Here is a 14415-nt window from a genome sequence, read left to right as displayed (position 1 = left end):
AAATGAAGTTAAAAATATGAGCACGTCATGCAAGTAAAGAATATTTCAAATCAATACCCGAGCACAGTATCCTAGTTAGCACAAGATAAGTTACCTTATTAGTCGTGTGACGAAATTTAGTATTCACAGTTATATGGTATAGTTTGTAATTGGTTACAACAGAAATAGAGCGAATATAGGAGGAAGCAGTTTTTTTTTCGCTTTTAAACCATCAGCGCTTGTTTGTCTATTAATCTATGTTTGAAAAAAAAACCATTAGTAATGCAAATATACAACTAATGTTAAAAGGAGAACAATAGACAAACATGCGCTGACTATGGATAAAGTCAGTAAAAAAGGAGGCGTCCTCATAATCGTAGTGATGAAATAGTGATGACACCCGCCTTTGAAAACAGGTTCGTACTTCATAAATACATACTTTTATTTAATGTAATTACGTAAAGTTGTAGATAAGATGTTGACCATTCTTGCAATTAAAAGAAAAATGCTTGTTTTGAAAGTTTATTTGTCGCAATTTTCGCATGTTCTTAAGTGCAGTCATCCTTTGAAACCAATCTTACATTACTGAAAGTTTTATAACTTTTGAAATTAAAAACAATCTGCATGTTTTACTTATGATAAAAACATACTTTCATAGAACAACAAATTAAAGGTGAGGGGACATATTTTAACAAACATGGATTACAAGTTGTAATTTGTTATCCATACTGGAATATTGTATTATATCCCAATTAGTTAACATCAAAAAGGCAGTTTTGCTCAGTTCAAACTTTCAGTGATAGATTACTGATTAACTATATGTGTATATGGAAACTGACAGATGGAATAGAATTAAAATAGATAAAAGAATATGTAGATTATGCAGATAGCAGATTGGAGATAAATAACATTCATATTTCTGTTGTTGCAATTTTTTTAAATAAGCCAAAAATTTTTTTTCACTAACAGATGATCTAAATTTTCTTTAATATTGCTGAACACCGAAATTTGTCATTAACCAATAAATTTTGTTATTTCATATAAATCAAAAACAAGTAAAAGATTTACTATTGCTTATAACTTACATTGTTATTTACTTTGTTTACTCAGCAATTCTTTAAGATTCATTGTTTATTGTTTATGTTCTATATTTTGTGTAAAATTTAACAAAAAGGAAATACAAGTTATTGTCATTCTCATTCAGAAGAGATTTTCAGTTTTTTTTTAAACAAAATTTTATTCAACAGTTTACAATGTATGTCTTAAAAATGTTTAAAACATTTACTCATTCTTTCCAACCCTTTACATTTTTGAGATTTCATTCACTCATGAACAAGAAAAAATTAGTTAATGCATATGCTGTCTCGTAAACAAACAAGTTATATATATATATATATATATATATATATATATATATATATATATATATATATATATATATATATATATATATATATATATCACATAGACAGACACACAGACAGACAGACTCTTTCATTATCGATTTTTCCTTGGTGACATGAAGACATTTGACCCCATGTTAGGAATCGGCAGCTTCTTCTTCTGGAGTATTTTCACTATTGCCATCCGACTCAGATGGTATATTATCATAGTTTGGATTATCTCCATATTGTTCTACTAGATCAATATTGTCGCCTAATTTAATAGCTTTTTTGTAATTATAAAAATACAGTCCTAATATTCCAATTGCTAATCCAGCAATGAAGAGGGAAAGGGCTACGCCAGCCATGGCTCCTGAAACAGTTAACCAAAAGACATTATTTTAAACAGTAATGGAATTTATCCTTTAACATACGTTTTGTATAAAAATAAATACTGTAAATCATGTTGTATTTTTGCATAATTCCGCGAGACCGTCTGCTCGCTTATAATTCTAAATATTATAGATACATAAGCAATAAACAATTAAAATTCATTAAAAAAAATGTTTCCCCTATAAATACCAAACAAAAATCTCGCTAATATAACGTGTCGTGAAAATTTAGTGATCTACAGTTCATACTGTAGCATCTGATAAGAGATCAAAAATTTTAATCTGCCGTTACCTGGACTGTAGCCGTTGGCCTGGCTCCTACTAGAAGTCTGAGCTTTGTTGATACTAGGTCCAGAATAGGACGACGGATTGTAGAATCTCCCTTTTAAAAAAAGACTTTTATTCAGCACTATCAAATAAACAGTCGATAAATGTTAACTCCAAGTTGAGGACAGTCCATTCTTTTAAAAAGATTTCGCAACGCTATGATGAAGTATGGTATTTTGCCACAAGGTCATGATAATGGGACAAGAAAACAATATATCTTTTTTCATACAAGACAAACATTTTCATAGGAAAACTTTCAATGTCACTTTGCAAATAAATTCATAGATTTTTTCGTTTTTTAAAGACAAATCTTTAAAGTTTCTTTATACGAATTCGAATTTTTTTCACTGAAAAATTATAACGAGGTAAAATTTTCTCTCAATTGTATAAATGGTAAAATTACAGGAATCTAATAATAACTATAATTCTGAATTGAAGGACTACGCACAATTCATTTGAAAAAAAAAATACGAATATAAAGTCTTTAATTTTATATGGAGTTTTACTTTAACTTACTGGAATACAAGTCACACGTGTCACTCTGGGACACAGAGTTACCAGCTTGTCTTGGATGAGATGATGTCAGTCTACATAATGACGTCATATTACAGTAGGCAAAGCTTCTACAAGCTGACCCCTCTTGCTCCACACACAATTTGGCACATTGAGAACTCGATACATTCGAAAACTCCAACACATTTGCAAATGTCATTGTCTTTCTTTGCAATAATTTGAAATCATGAATAAAGTTTTCTGTAAAAAAAAAAAATAGATGTTTGATTTGTAATACTTATTTTAAAAAATCAGAAGAGAATTTAGGCCTAGTTAATTAATACGCGTAGCAGTCATTGCACGTGTATTGTATTGCTTATATAGCACTGTTATTTTAAAACAATATCGTAAGTTTTGTGATTATGTTAAGTTTTCTCGTGTTTCTTTGACTTATACATATTCATTATATTTATAATTTATTTTTTGATAAATTTAAAGGAACATAATTATATTTCAGCAAGTAAAAGTGATCAGTAATAATTGTGAAAGATACAGTCCATTCCTACTCGCCTACTTACTACTATAGAAAGTACATGTTAGACTTGGTGAAGCTGCAGTGGCCTCCAGGTCGAGCTCATGTACCTTCAACAAAAGACAGTTCTTTGTGCTTGTACAATATTCAAATGATTTGCAGGGGAATTTGGTGTACTGTGAACACATTTTAGCGCATAAGTTTGCTGTAGGTACATTGGGAATGGTTGCGTCTGCTTTGACGGAATATGTCACTCCGGAAGACACGGTGTACTGATCCAAAAAGTAACCTAAAATATCAAAAGTTACTGCTTTACGTGTTTAGTATGATTTTCTGGATTAATCATAAACAATTTTGTGAAACCACGTGACTTACGTGAGTACAAGTCACAGTATTCTTGACGTTGGGCTATTCCAGAGGAGTTATCAGCGTGGATGTGACTAAGAAAACAATCTCCAAGATCAAAACAGTAACTGAAAGAAAGACACTCATATTCCAAGTTCGATATACAGCGCCTCGCGCAGTCCTCTACCGAAATTCCGCTAAAAGACGTGTCCGTTTTTGTGAAAATGAAGTACTGCCTATATATGTAGAAATGTGTTAGAAGTAGATCTGAAATGTAAAGGATACAAAACGGAGTAAAAGACAACAGGTTACTAGTAACCCAACTTATACAATATAGAAATGCTTCTTGTAACGGAATTTTTAGTCAAAAAACATTCCTACGACATGAGTTTTTCTAGAAAACATCATTATCATCATTATAAGTAATGCACTATGGCAATAGAAGAATAAAATAAATACTCAGTACTTGACTCGTTTGGTCTTCCATTTCTCAAAACACTAGTTCGGACCATTGTTGCATTGAAGGTCTTAAAACAAAAATAATTCATCAGAGCATTTCTGAAAGTTAAGTCGAGTATTGGTACGTGTATCAGTATGTCGATCTTACAATGATATTAACATTCTTGTCAATCTTTTATTGATACGTACATAGACCGATGTCCCATAACTAACGGGGAATTGGTACTCTCCGCCGTACACCGCGTTTGAAATTCTGGAAAGAGCTTCATCGACGGTAGGCTGAACTGCGATTGTAGAATTTACGGTTCCTGATTGAAGAGTCAAGAAAAAGACAGATTTTAACATGTGACCTGTACTTGTCAGAAACAGTGATTATAGCGGTAAATGTGGTAACTAATGCTATAAGGTTTTTTTAAAATTATTTTTCAAATTACAGTTGATAACTTCCAAATTTTAGTATATATTTTTCAGTTATGATGATCCTACGAAATTTTCATTAAAAAATGCTAAAATAACAATAAAAATATGACTCCAAAATAATACTAGTATTTCTAAAAATAGTAAGTACTTGAGTAATGGTCACACGATAATGCAGTGTAGAGTAAAGGACCGGAATCGACATGAGACTGACTAATTACACATGTTGAGCTCGAAACACAGAAATAGAATCCTTGGCAAAGGAAATTCTGGTTTTGCCGACACTGATTGGCACATGCCGCAGCTGATGTAATCTTGGAAATTGTGGCAGCGCTCTTTGGTGGATGCATGCCTTTTTCTGTTAATGTGAAATCATCTGAAAACAGAATTTTAATCTAAATCAGAACTACTTTAGTTCACCACGTATGTAAATTCCATTTATTGAAATGTCTGCTAATTTAATCGATTGTCTGTCTTGATCAATGAACACTTAAGGAGGTTGGATCCTGTCATCAAAAGTAATGAGAATTTTTTATCAAGTATATTTTTAGAATCTACACACATAGCTTAATTAAAAATCGAAACAAAAAGGGGGTCAATGCACTTCTTTTGGCGCTACAGAGCATTTAGTTTGACCTTTTTGCACTGTAAATACGTCTCACACATAAATCAATTTTTAAAGTTTTTCCTCCAATATTTTTATTCAAATAAACTATGGAAACAGAAGCACAGTCTTATTTGATCTTGAATAGATACATTAAAATTTTTGACAACAGAAAATTTTCAAATTACTTCGCATGTTCAATTATTTGACCTTTTTGCACTCAAAAAAATATCTTTTTTCTGGCATTAAATATTTAACAAGCAATAAAATCATTTGAAAGTAATGACAATTTACTGAATTTAAGAAGAATGGTTAAAAGTGTCTTATATACGCGGAAAAGAAAATTTAAAATGGGGGTCTGTGATGTTAATTTTTAGATATTACTAAAATAGTGCTAATTTTAAGCTTAAATTAGGGCTATTTCTTTCTGGATTTTCACAATATATTTGCTATATTGATCAAATATGATGATAGAATTCATGATAGTTTATTTATTAAATAATTTAGGACCAGCATAAAATAGTTCACGGCACATAATAACTGTGTGCAGACTGCATGTAAAAATAGGAATCCAAACTTAACATACTTTAAATACTTTGAAAGAAAAAAAAATGATCATTTTCTTCTAAAAAAAACCTTCCGCCACAAAATATAGTTCCTCACTTAATGCTTTTGGTATGGAATTTGATCATGCAGTTTTAACTGAATATAGTTTAATTGGTATTGTAGAATCCAAATGTATTGTAAAAATTAAAACATTATGCAGAATTTTTAAAAAATATAGTTTAAGACAACAATATGCTCAAAAGCTCAGGAGCGAACCTCGTTAAAAACTTATGGTCGAAAGCTCTAGACATTTTTGCATAACCTTTTATTCATCTTGTTAACTAAATGTGCTTGTAACATTTAGACAAGGCCTCTTTAAATACCGCTTTGTGATTTTTCAAGAATTCTTAAAAGGATACCTAATTAAAGAACATCATACTGTGACGTATAGACAATTGTTCAAGATTCATTTCTGCAAGTCTAAAGTAATAAAATATTTTAAAGTCAAAGTGAATATTTTACGCACCGATGCTTGGAGCTGGGTCAACAAGTGTTCCAATAAGAAATATGTATGGCGCGTAGCTATCGTACGAAACCTCCAAGTTTTGAAACCGTAGAGGCGAGGCTTTAGATGACTCCGCCATCATAATTCTAACTGCCTTCTCAAAGGTTTTTAGATTGACGTCTAAGTAAGGATGATAACTACCTACACGTAGTGGAAAAAAAGAGATCAAAGATATATTACAATTAAAAACATAATGGAATATTACATAAATAAGAATATCAGAATGGAAATAATACTCTCTTCCACACAAATATTGTTTCATATTTGCCAAATTTTGTGCTAAATTCTACCATAATATATCATAATATATATATACATATGATATATATGTTTTCATAAACAAATGTCTTTTGTAAATACAGACCATTGAATACCATGACAAAGTTTTCTTGTTTGTCCGCAGTGAAGCATGGCGTGATATCGAAATTCTTCAAATCAGGGTCTTCTTCGTTAAAGTTGTAGAAATTATAAGTCATGAAGAGGCCAACCTAAAAGTATGTAGCGACATGAATGTATACCACTGCTTGTCATCTGAACATATGTATTTTTGATCAACGATGTGCTAGTATTAGGCAGTTCTACATACATGTAAATATATAATGTAATCCTGAATTGATGTATGCATACTGATTTAACAGTTTTGCTAATGTGTACCTCTTCTTACTATTTCGGTAGATGTCGTATTTTAACATACCTTGAGTTTAATCCTATTCATGTTTTAAGTTTACACTCAATGTAATACAACCTCTTCTTTGAGATATTACAAATAATATTTACCAGAGAAATATAACATTGGCACAGGAAAAGCGGAACATCCCCTCGTAAAAGCATATGATAAATATATGCAATAGAGAACAGAGCGGATAAGATTCCCCTTTTGGCAAAAGAACACCTCAACCCCGACATAAATTGTAGTTTGCATAACTTCCGTTACGCACGCACTCACTCTCCCTCCCCCTCCCCCACTCCACACACACAAGCGTGTTACCATATTCCCTCTAATTCGCTGTAAAGGGATAACAATGAAACCAGGTGTTTCTGACGAGACTGTATTTCTAGTAGTATGTACTTATAACAGAGCACTTGAACTTGAAACTTAAGACAACAGTAATAGATAAAATCTTTGGTTTAGTCTCTGTGTGGCAATTTTTATAGCAATCTGACTAAAACTTGAGGAAGAGTAGCCTTTTAATAGAATTTCACAGAAATTTTCTATTGATAGTAACAAAATTGTTCATCAAATTCATTGAACAGAATTGTGTATCACATTAAATAGTCTACGTGTGTAATATTTTGTTTTGTAATAAGTACAAAACTGTACAAAAAGTATCGTTTTTAAAGAATTTCACAAAATATTCTATCTTTAGTAACTATGGAACACTGTTCATTGAAATAAAAAACATGCAGAGAATTATGTATACCTTAGTATAGTCTACTTGTGTAGAAAGTTCTGTTGAACTAAGACCGAAACTGTTCGAGGATTAGCATTTTGAAAAATTGTTTACAGACATATAGACAGACAGACGAACAGACAAAGCTAGACGTACGAAAGACTGACACCTTACTATCGCGAAAGCTCTTCTGGTCTCTGACCAGTAGAGCTGAAAATCAGTCAATACCTCAACTGACGATATTGTCAGTTTGACTGGTTGTGAGTTTACACACCTTGCCTAAAAATATTGTCAGCTCGGTTGGTTGTGAGTTTACTGGAGATATTGCCAGTTTGATTGGCACCTGAGGATATTGACAGATCGATTGTCAATTGAGGACATAATGTTTGATTGGCAGCTGAGGATGTTGACAATTTGATTGGCTGTATGTTTATATATCTCAGCTGAGGATGTTGTCAATTTGATTGGCTGTGCGTTTATATACCTCAGCTGAGAATGTTATCAATTTGATTGGTTGTGTGTTTTTATATCTCAGCTGAGGTTGTTGTCAATTTGATTGGTTGTGTGTTTTTATACCTCAGCTGAGGATGTTGTCAATTTGATTGGCTGTGCGTTTATATACCTCAGCTGAGGATGTTGTCAATTTGATTGGCTGTGTGTTTATATACCTCAGCTGAGGATGTTGTCAATTTAATTGGTTGTATGTTTACATACATAGGTTAAGGAAATTGTCAGCGGATGTTTGGCTACATATTTCAGCTAAAGATATTATCACTCTGATTGCTTTTAAGTTACATACAACGGCTATGAATATTGTCATTTTGATTGGTTCTGAGTTTACATACTTCACCTGAGGATATTGTCAGTTTGGTTCTGAGTTTTCATATACTTCACTTGAGGATATTGTAATTTTGACTATTTCTGAGTTTACATATCTTGCCTGAGGATATTGTCAGTTTGACTGGTTCTGAGTTTACCTACTTCTGTTAAGGATATTGCCTGTTTGACTGGCTGTAAGTTTACCTACCTCTGCTGAGGATATTGTCAGTTTGACTGGTTCTAAGTTTACCTATCTCTGCTGAGGATATTGTCAGTTTGACTGGTTCTGAGTTTACCTATTTCTGCTGAGGTTATTGCCATTTTGACTGGTTCTGAGTTTACCTACCTCTGCTGAGGATATTGTCAGTTTGACTGGCTGTGAGTTTACAGGATTGGGATCTGTATCGGATGTTTGTGACCAGCTGTCCTAAAAACAATTCGATGATAAAATAATTCTCTTATTTACAACATCTATTTTCCACCATCATCAAAGTTTTCAGAAAAGGTACAGAAAGAACTCAATCTGTATTACTAATAAAAGTATACTCCATTTGTCTACCTTATCAGATATTAATGTCTGAGAATTTCAAGATCAGCAGGATTTTTTTTTCTGAATAGAATACACAATATCCCTTTTCTTATGAAAAGGGTGAAGAAGACAACGAACATTGATCGATCTCAAAACTCTTAAAAACAATACACATTTTGTTTTTGTGTGTTTGTAAACAGGGTATAAGACACGGACGCCTGGAAACTCAAAAGATAGGATCAGGTGCATCCCCTGCATCCCCTGTTCACCGGTCACATCTGCCGTCAGCAGTCAGAAGTAGTCCGTAGTCAAATTAATCATAAAACAATTGTCTAACATATAGTATGAAACTTGTTAGCCGAGGTACGACAAATGATAGCTTGTATTTTGCAAACAGGTTTATTATAACTACCACAGAAATTTCGAAATGCTGACTATAAAGGAGATGGTTGAAATCACTGTAACATCAACTTATTTGTCAGTAGCCCTTCTCAATTTAAAAATTGATCATGCTCTTGCGTATCGAATAAGTTGGGAGTCATTAACACCATATGAAGGTGATAGTAATACATAAATTAGGAAAGTTGACAATCGAGAGTTTGAAGTCATACCATTTGTCAAAAAAGTTAAGTTGTTAATTGGCCATTATCGTCTACCAAAAGAAGAATATCCAAATATAAAACAGATATGACAGACTCTTTGGTGTCTTTTATTTCGAGTTCACTTGTATATATCGAGTCGACATATAAATGAAAGTAATTATCGATAAATGATAAAACGTCGTTGATTTATCTAAATGTCGAGTTGAAGGCCACAGCAAGCGTCTTCTTCTCTTGTAGAAGTTTTTGAATAAATTATAGGTCGGCCAATAAAGAAGCAGTCAGCAATATTCACCTTCTTTTAATTATCTTTGTATTGTTTCACATTTCTTTCTAGTTTTCGGAACGAAATCTGATCTTGACAAGAATAATAACTATATGGAAAATGAGGTACAGGGTCTAAGCAGTCATCCTAACTTTTTTTTCTGAATCACATTATCCTATTTTTTTCCCTGATCTTAGTATTACCTTCTAAAACTAGAAAACCCCAATACAGTCCTTTATTCTTAAAAGAAAATTTCCTTATCTTTGTAGAATTTTTTACACCCATGGTGGTCCCATTCGGTCTTTCCCAAAAGTAAATGTATGAGCAAACTTGAATCTACTCTAGAAGAAATGCTTGCATACAAATATGACTATTTGTTGTCTTGTAGTTATTGAGAAAAGGCATTATTAAAGAATTTCCTTACATTCAATGTAAAAAATTTTACCACTATTTTTGTCTCATCCATGCAACAAATGCCATGATTTGGACAGACTTTAATTTACACTACATCACGATGCTTAAACATTGTGTATTGTCAATTGGTAGACGTGTACTTCTTGTGAAGATTTTTAAAGATTTTCCTATAAAGTGCATTTCTTCGTAAGACTCTTGCCACTTCTGTGCCCTCATCCCTTTTTTCTAGAGGACATGGTTTGAACAAATTTGAATACTATTATACATGTACAATTTTGTAGAATGAAGCTTCGATTAAGTTTTGACGTTACCTAAGAATACAAAAGAGGCAAAAGACTTAAAACTTTTTTTTTTCATTATAAAATTCAGGTAACCCAAAAATTTAGAAAAAATCTAAATATGTACTTAAAAATAATTTAGAAAGTTGCTAAGCAATGAAAGTAATTAATAAGAAGGCACTCACCGTCATGAAAAAGAACTGAAGAACACTGGTGAAGGTTTGGGTGATGGATGGGACTTTAAAGTCCGTTGTAGTCGCTTCAAACACGTCACAAAGCATACCACGTACTGTTCTCTAAACAATGTCAACCAATCAATATTGTTTTCTTTTGGCGTTGCCAAAAATGAATATGTTAAAAGAATATGGGCATTCTCTATTCTGAGTGTTAGTTTACAGTAGTTGCGGAGTTCACCAGAATCATGATTTGTCAGCACGTATCTGTATATGTGGCAGTCAAGTAAATAAATATTTTATTTCAAATGATACACCGAGTTGGCAGTATTTCAGCCATATTTTGACATTTATATTGCAACTTAAGTATATTTCAAATGAAATGTCTACAAAAGAGAGACCTATGACCATAAAACAACTATTTTTTCGGAGGTCCAAACCATGTATAAAGACAAGGGATTATTATTTTTCGAATTCTACAAAAGCTTTGGCAAAGATTTTGACTATTATAATATTTTTTTTATTTGTTGTTTCCTTTTTAGTTTGGTTTGTGGGTTTCTTTCTGTACTTAAGGATGACGTTTACTCAGTTGACAGAAACGGATTGCTATAAAACACACTTTCTTAAAATCAAAAATTGTTCTAAATGGACAAAATAGGCAAGAAATAATGCAAAATCAATATAAAAGTTTAATGTTTCACTATTTGAAGTATGCCAAAACAAAGGTAAATTTATGGTGATGTAGAGGAAATTCGGACTAAATTTTGCGACTTTGCATTATTAGAGGGAAAAATATCAAAAATATTAACAAAAATCATTCAAGATAACCTATCTCGAGATTTTCATCACTGACCTCATATAATTTTAATACCAGCAAAAAAGAAAAAAAGAAAAAAAAAGAAAAAAAAAGCGCGGGACAATGCATGTAAATTATTGCAATAAATAATTTAGAGTTCATATCATTCAGATTTTCGTTATATTAGATTTAAATTGAGAAAATTTTGAAAATCGACAGAGAAAATTCGGACTGAAATAATTTAACAAGTTTATTGCTCAAACTCAAAATATTAATTTATATTTATAGCAACTTTATTCCAATTTCACCATATTTTATTATCAAGAGAGTTTCGTTATTTAGCATTGTTCATCAATAAAGAAAATATTGGTCATAGTGTAAAAAATAAAGGTATTTTCCAAGAAATACCCAGGAGCATATTAAAGCAGGTCATTGACCTAGTTATTTGAATGTGAATAACACTACAATCATAAACACTACAATGCACAAAAGGTAGTTTTTCATTCCTATCAGTGGATTTTTTTTGTCATCTGAGTAAACGTCATGACAGCTATAGGAAAAACATACTTGTCCTGCCCAGCGGTATGATTCATTCAAGGAGAATATGTCGAGTGGTCCCTTCATCTTTATTACAAAAGCTCCATTTTTCATCATGGCGGCTTTGTCTTGTTCTGTTCCAAAGGATCCTAGCTGTATAGAATTTACTGAGCAGTTTCCAAGAGACCGATCAATGGTGTATGATATACCTTAAATACAAGTAAACACCATAAAAACGCAAATATGACCATTATAATTCAGCAAGAACAAAAATGTCATAAGAACAAGAACTAATATTGATACATTTGGATAATCAAAATGTGACCGTTACCTGTATTGAAATCCTCTATCGTGGTGGTGGGATTTGTTGTGTAAAAAGGCGGAGTAGGCTCTGTATTTGTCAAATCGAACCTGACCAATCCGTAGGTCATATCGTACCAAACCTTATAAATAAACATTGTATTGTAAATTTTCAAATTATTTATTTACTTTTTTAATTATTCATTAGCGTATTATTATCATACGCTATTTAATCGTTAAACAATTTATAATTACTTAACTTATTAGATCATACTTCTCAGAAAACGTTGTATAGCTTAATTACATGCACAAAAGTTGATATCAAAGTATCAGACATCTAAGGGAGATTTTGTAAGCTTACATTAGAGGATATCACATTTTGTGTGGCTGGATCAACTATTTCTAATCCGTAGGAAAATTGTCCTGTTATGGAGGGTAAAGATACATTCTCCATCCAACCTTCAATATTCAAATTCGTCTACATAAAGACACTCCAATACAAAAACAAAGATTCTTTTTACTTAACACCATTACTCCATGTAATAAGATGTTATAACTTACCAAACAGAATTCTAATGTCTACTGCATAGGAGTCAAAGGTCTGCATGAAAAGAAATCAATCTAATTAATAATTTAAACTTAATTATGAAATATGTACAGTGTATATAAATTTGTGCAATGGAGAAGTTTAATTAATAAGTGACTTTTAAACCTCTTCTAAGGCTAAACCCAACCTGTTGTCCAAAAAGTTAATATAACCAGGTTCCATGACCATAAACTGAGAACAAACTGCAGTTCAAATTTCAAATCAATACATTATTTAAAACAATTTTGATATTGAAACAAATTTTTCAACTTGTGCATGAATTTGTGTATTATGCATACCTTCAAATTTTCATGCACATTTGTGAATATTTACTCAAGATATTCAAAATCAAAGTTTTGACTTTAGTTTGTTCTCAGTTTATGGTCTTGGGGCCTGGTGTCCCAAAGTCAATCTAACATGTTACTTTAATTTAAGATTATCAAATTTGCTGACCTCTTGTAGGTGTAATCTAACATGATTTTGGACTTTTCTACTGAGGTTAATCTAACAAGTTGCCTCAAAGGTAATAAACGCTAATCTTATCTGGTTTTGATTTAAAGATTTATCTAAGCTTTTTGTTTTCTTCTTCTAGGTTAATTTTCCTCTCATTTACTTTTCCTCTAAGTTAAAGTAACCTCTTTTTTTAAAACCCTTTCTGGGGTAAAACTTACCTTTTGTCATAAGGTTAATCCAGTCAGTTGATCTCTTGTATTTTAATCTAGCTTCTTCTGAAGTTTATCTAATCTAATGTTTAAGTCTTCTAACGTAAATCTAATCTAATTTTTGACCTCTCCTGGGGTTAATCTAACCTGTATTTTACCTGTTGTCCGAAGATTTGAAGTCGGAATTTCTTTTGATAAACAGCCGTCTTCAAATTATCGTATGCCTCATCTACCGGTGTTTCTTGAACTGTTGGCCCGTTTATATTTCCTGGAAAAAAGTGCTAGAATAAAAATACACAATATCTGTAGAGGTGCTGCTTTTCAACTTACCATTGCCATTTCATAAACTCATTACCTTTCTCAACCAAAAAGATAAATTTCTTTTTTTTTATTCGGATATATCACCATCTGTTCAAATCATATATTAAATCTACTTTTGTTATAGATTTATTGTATTATGAAATCCATACCACTAATATCATATCTCAAGAAAAGAATACTTCACTGGGGAGAAAATGAAGACTAGAATTTAGCCGTTTAAGATACACTACTTGAGTAATGATCGCACTGGCTTGAAGAAAGGGTTGTTGTCCCATCTTCTTTGTGTCGCCTGTTCAGTCTGCAATTTCCGGTACCAACGGGACAAAACTCGAAGCTGTTGCAGGTAAAATCATAATTAGTGATGCAGTTTTTAGCACAGTCCTGGGGACTGAGAACATTGCTGTACTGTAGGTCACCTGATCTGCTCAGTTCTTTTGCTGGTATGTACGTAAATTGAGCTACAAGAAACAAAGATGCAAGTTGACCATGAAGTCTTATTTTTTACCGATTTTTTAAACTTCAATATAATCTTTTGTTATTTCATCAGTGTCGTTGTATGCGTAAGCTATTCATTTTTAGAGATATTTTTAATTACATTGCCATTATTGAGTTTTCTTTGGGAAAAACATTCTATGAAATAATTGTTTACCAGAGTAAACTTTACATAATCGGATGCCCTGATATTTATATAAAGGTCAGTGAAGA

At 31.9% G+C, this 14415-nt stretch overlaps 1 protein-coding gene across 1 annotated transcript in view; it reads right to left on the bottom strand.

Moving 5' to 3' along the window:
• Positions 1–1472: 1472 nt before the first annotated feature.
• Positions 1473–14415, bottom strand: part of LOC133199318 (uncharacterized) — a 28330-nt gene continuing 15387 nt past the window's right edge. The window contains exons 14-31 of the mRNA XM_061335131.1: positions 13941–14168; positions 13548–13657; positions 12703–12742; positions 12503–12600; positions 12173–12284; positions 11872–12050; positions 10521–10631; positions 8597–8677; positions 6405–6528; positions 6002–6181; positions 4477–4701; positions 4098–4216; positions 3916–3976; positions 3480–3716; positions 3151–3393; positions 2597–2833; positions 2046–2135; positions 1473–1734 (exon numbers count right to left, since the gene is read on the bottom strand). Of these exons, the coding sequence (XP_061191115.1) occupies positions 1520–1734; positions 2046–2135; positions 2597–2833; positions 3151–3393; positions 3480–3716; positions 3916–3976; positions 4098–4216; positions 4477–4701; positions 6002–6181; positions 6405–6528; positions 8597–8677; positions 10521–10631; positions 11872–12050; positions 12173–12284; positions 12503–12600; positions 12703–12742; positions 13548–13657; positions 13941–14168 (2690 nt within the window). The 3' untranslated portion in view covers positions 1473–1519. The remainder of the gene's footprint in view (positions 1735–2045; positions 2136–2596; positions 2834–3150; positions 3394–3479; positions 3717–3915; positions 3977–4097; positions 4217–4476; positions 4702–6001; positions 6182–6404; positions 6529–8596; positions 8678–10520; positions 10632–11871; positions 12051–12172; positions 12285–12502; positions 12601–12702; positions 12743–13547; positions 13658–13940; positions 14169–14415) is intronic.

This window comes from Saccostrea echinata, unplaced genomic scaffold (assembly GCF_033153115.1).
Source record: "Saccostrea echinata isolate AGI-Se365-2 ecotype Australia unplaced genomic scaffold, CSIRO_AGI_Sech_v1 ptg000034l, whole genome shotgun sequence".
Taxonomy (NCBI): domain Eukaryota; kingdom Metazoa; phylum Mollusca; class Bivalvia; order Ostreida; family Ostreidae; genus Saccostrea; species Saccostrea echinata.
This window is presented reverse-complemented; position numbering and strand designations above follow the sequence as displayed.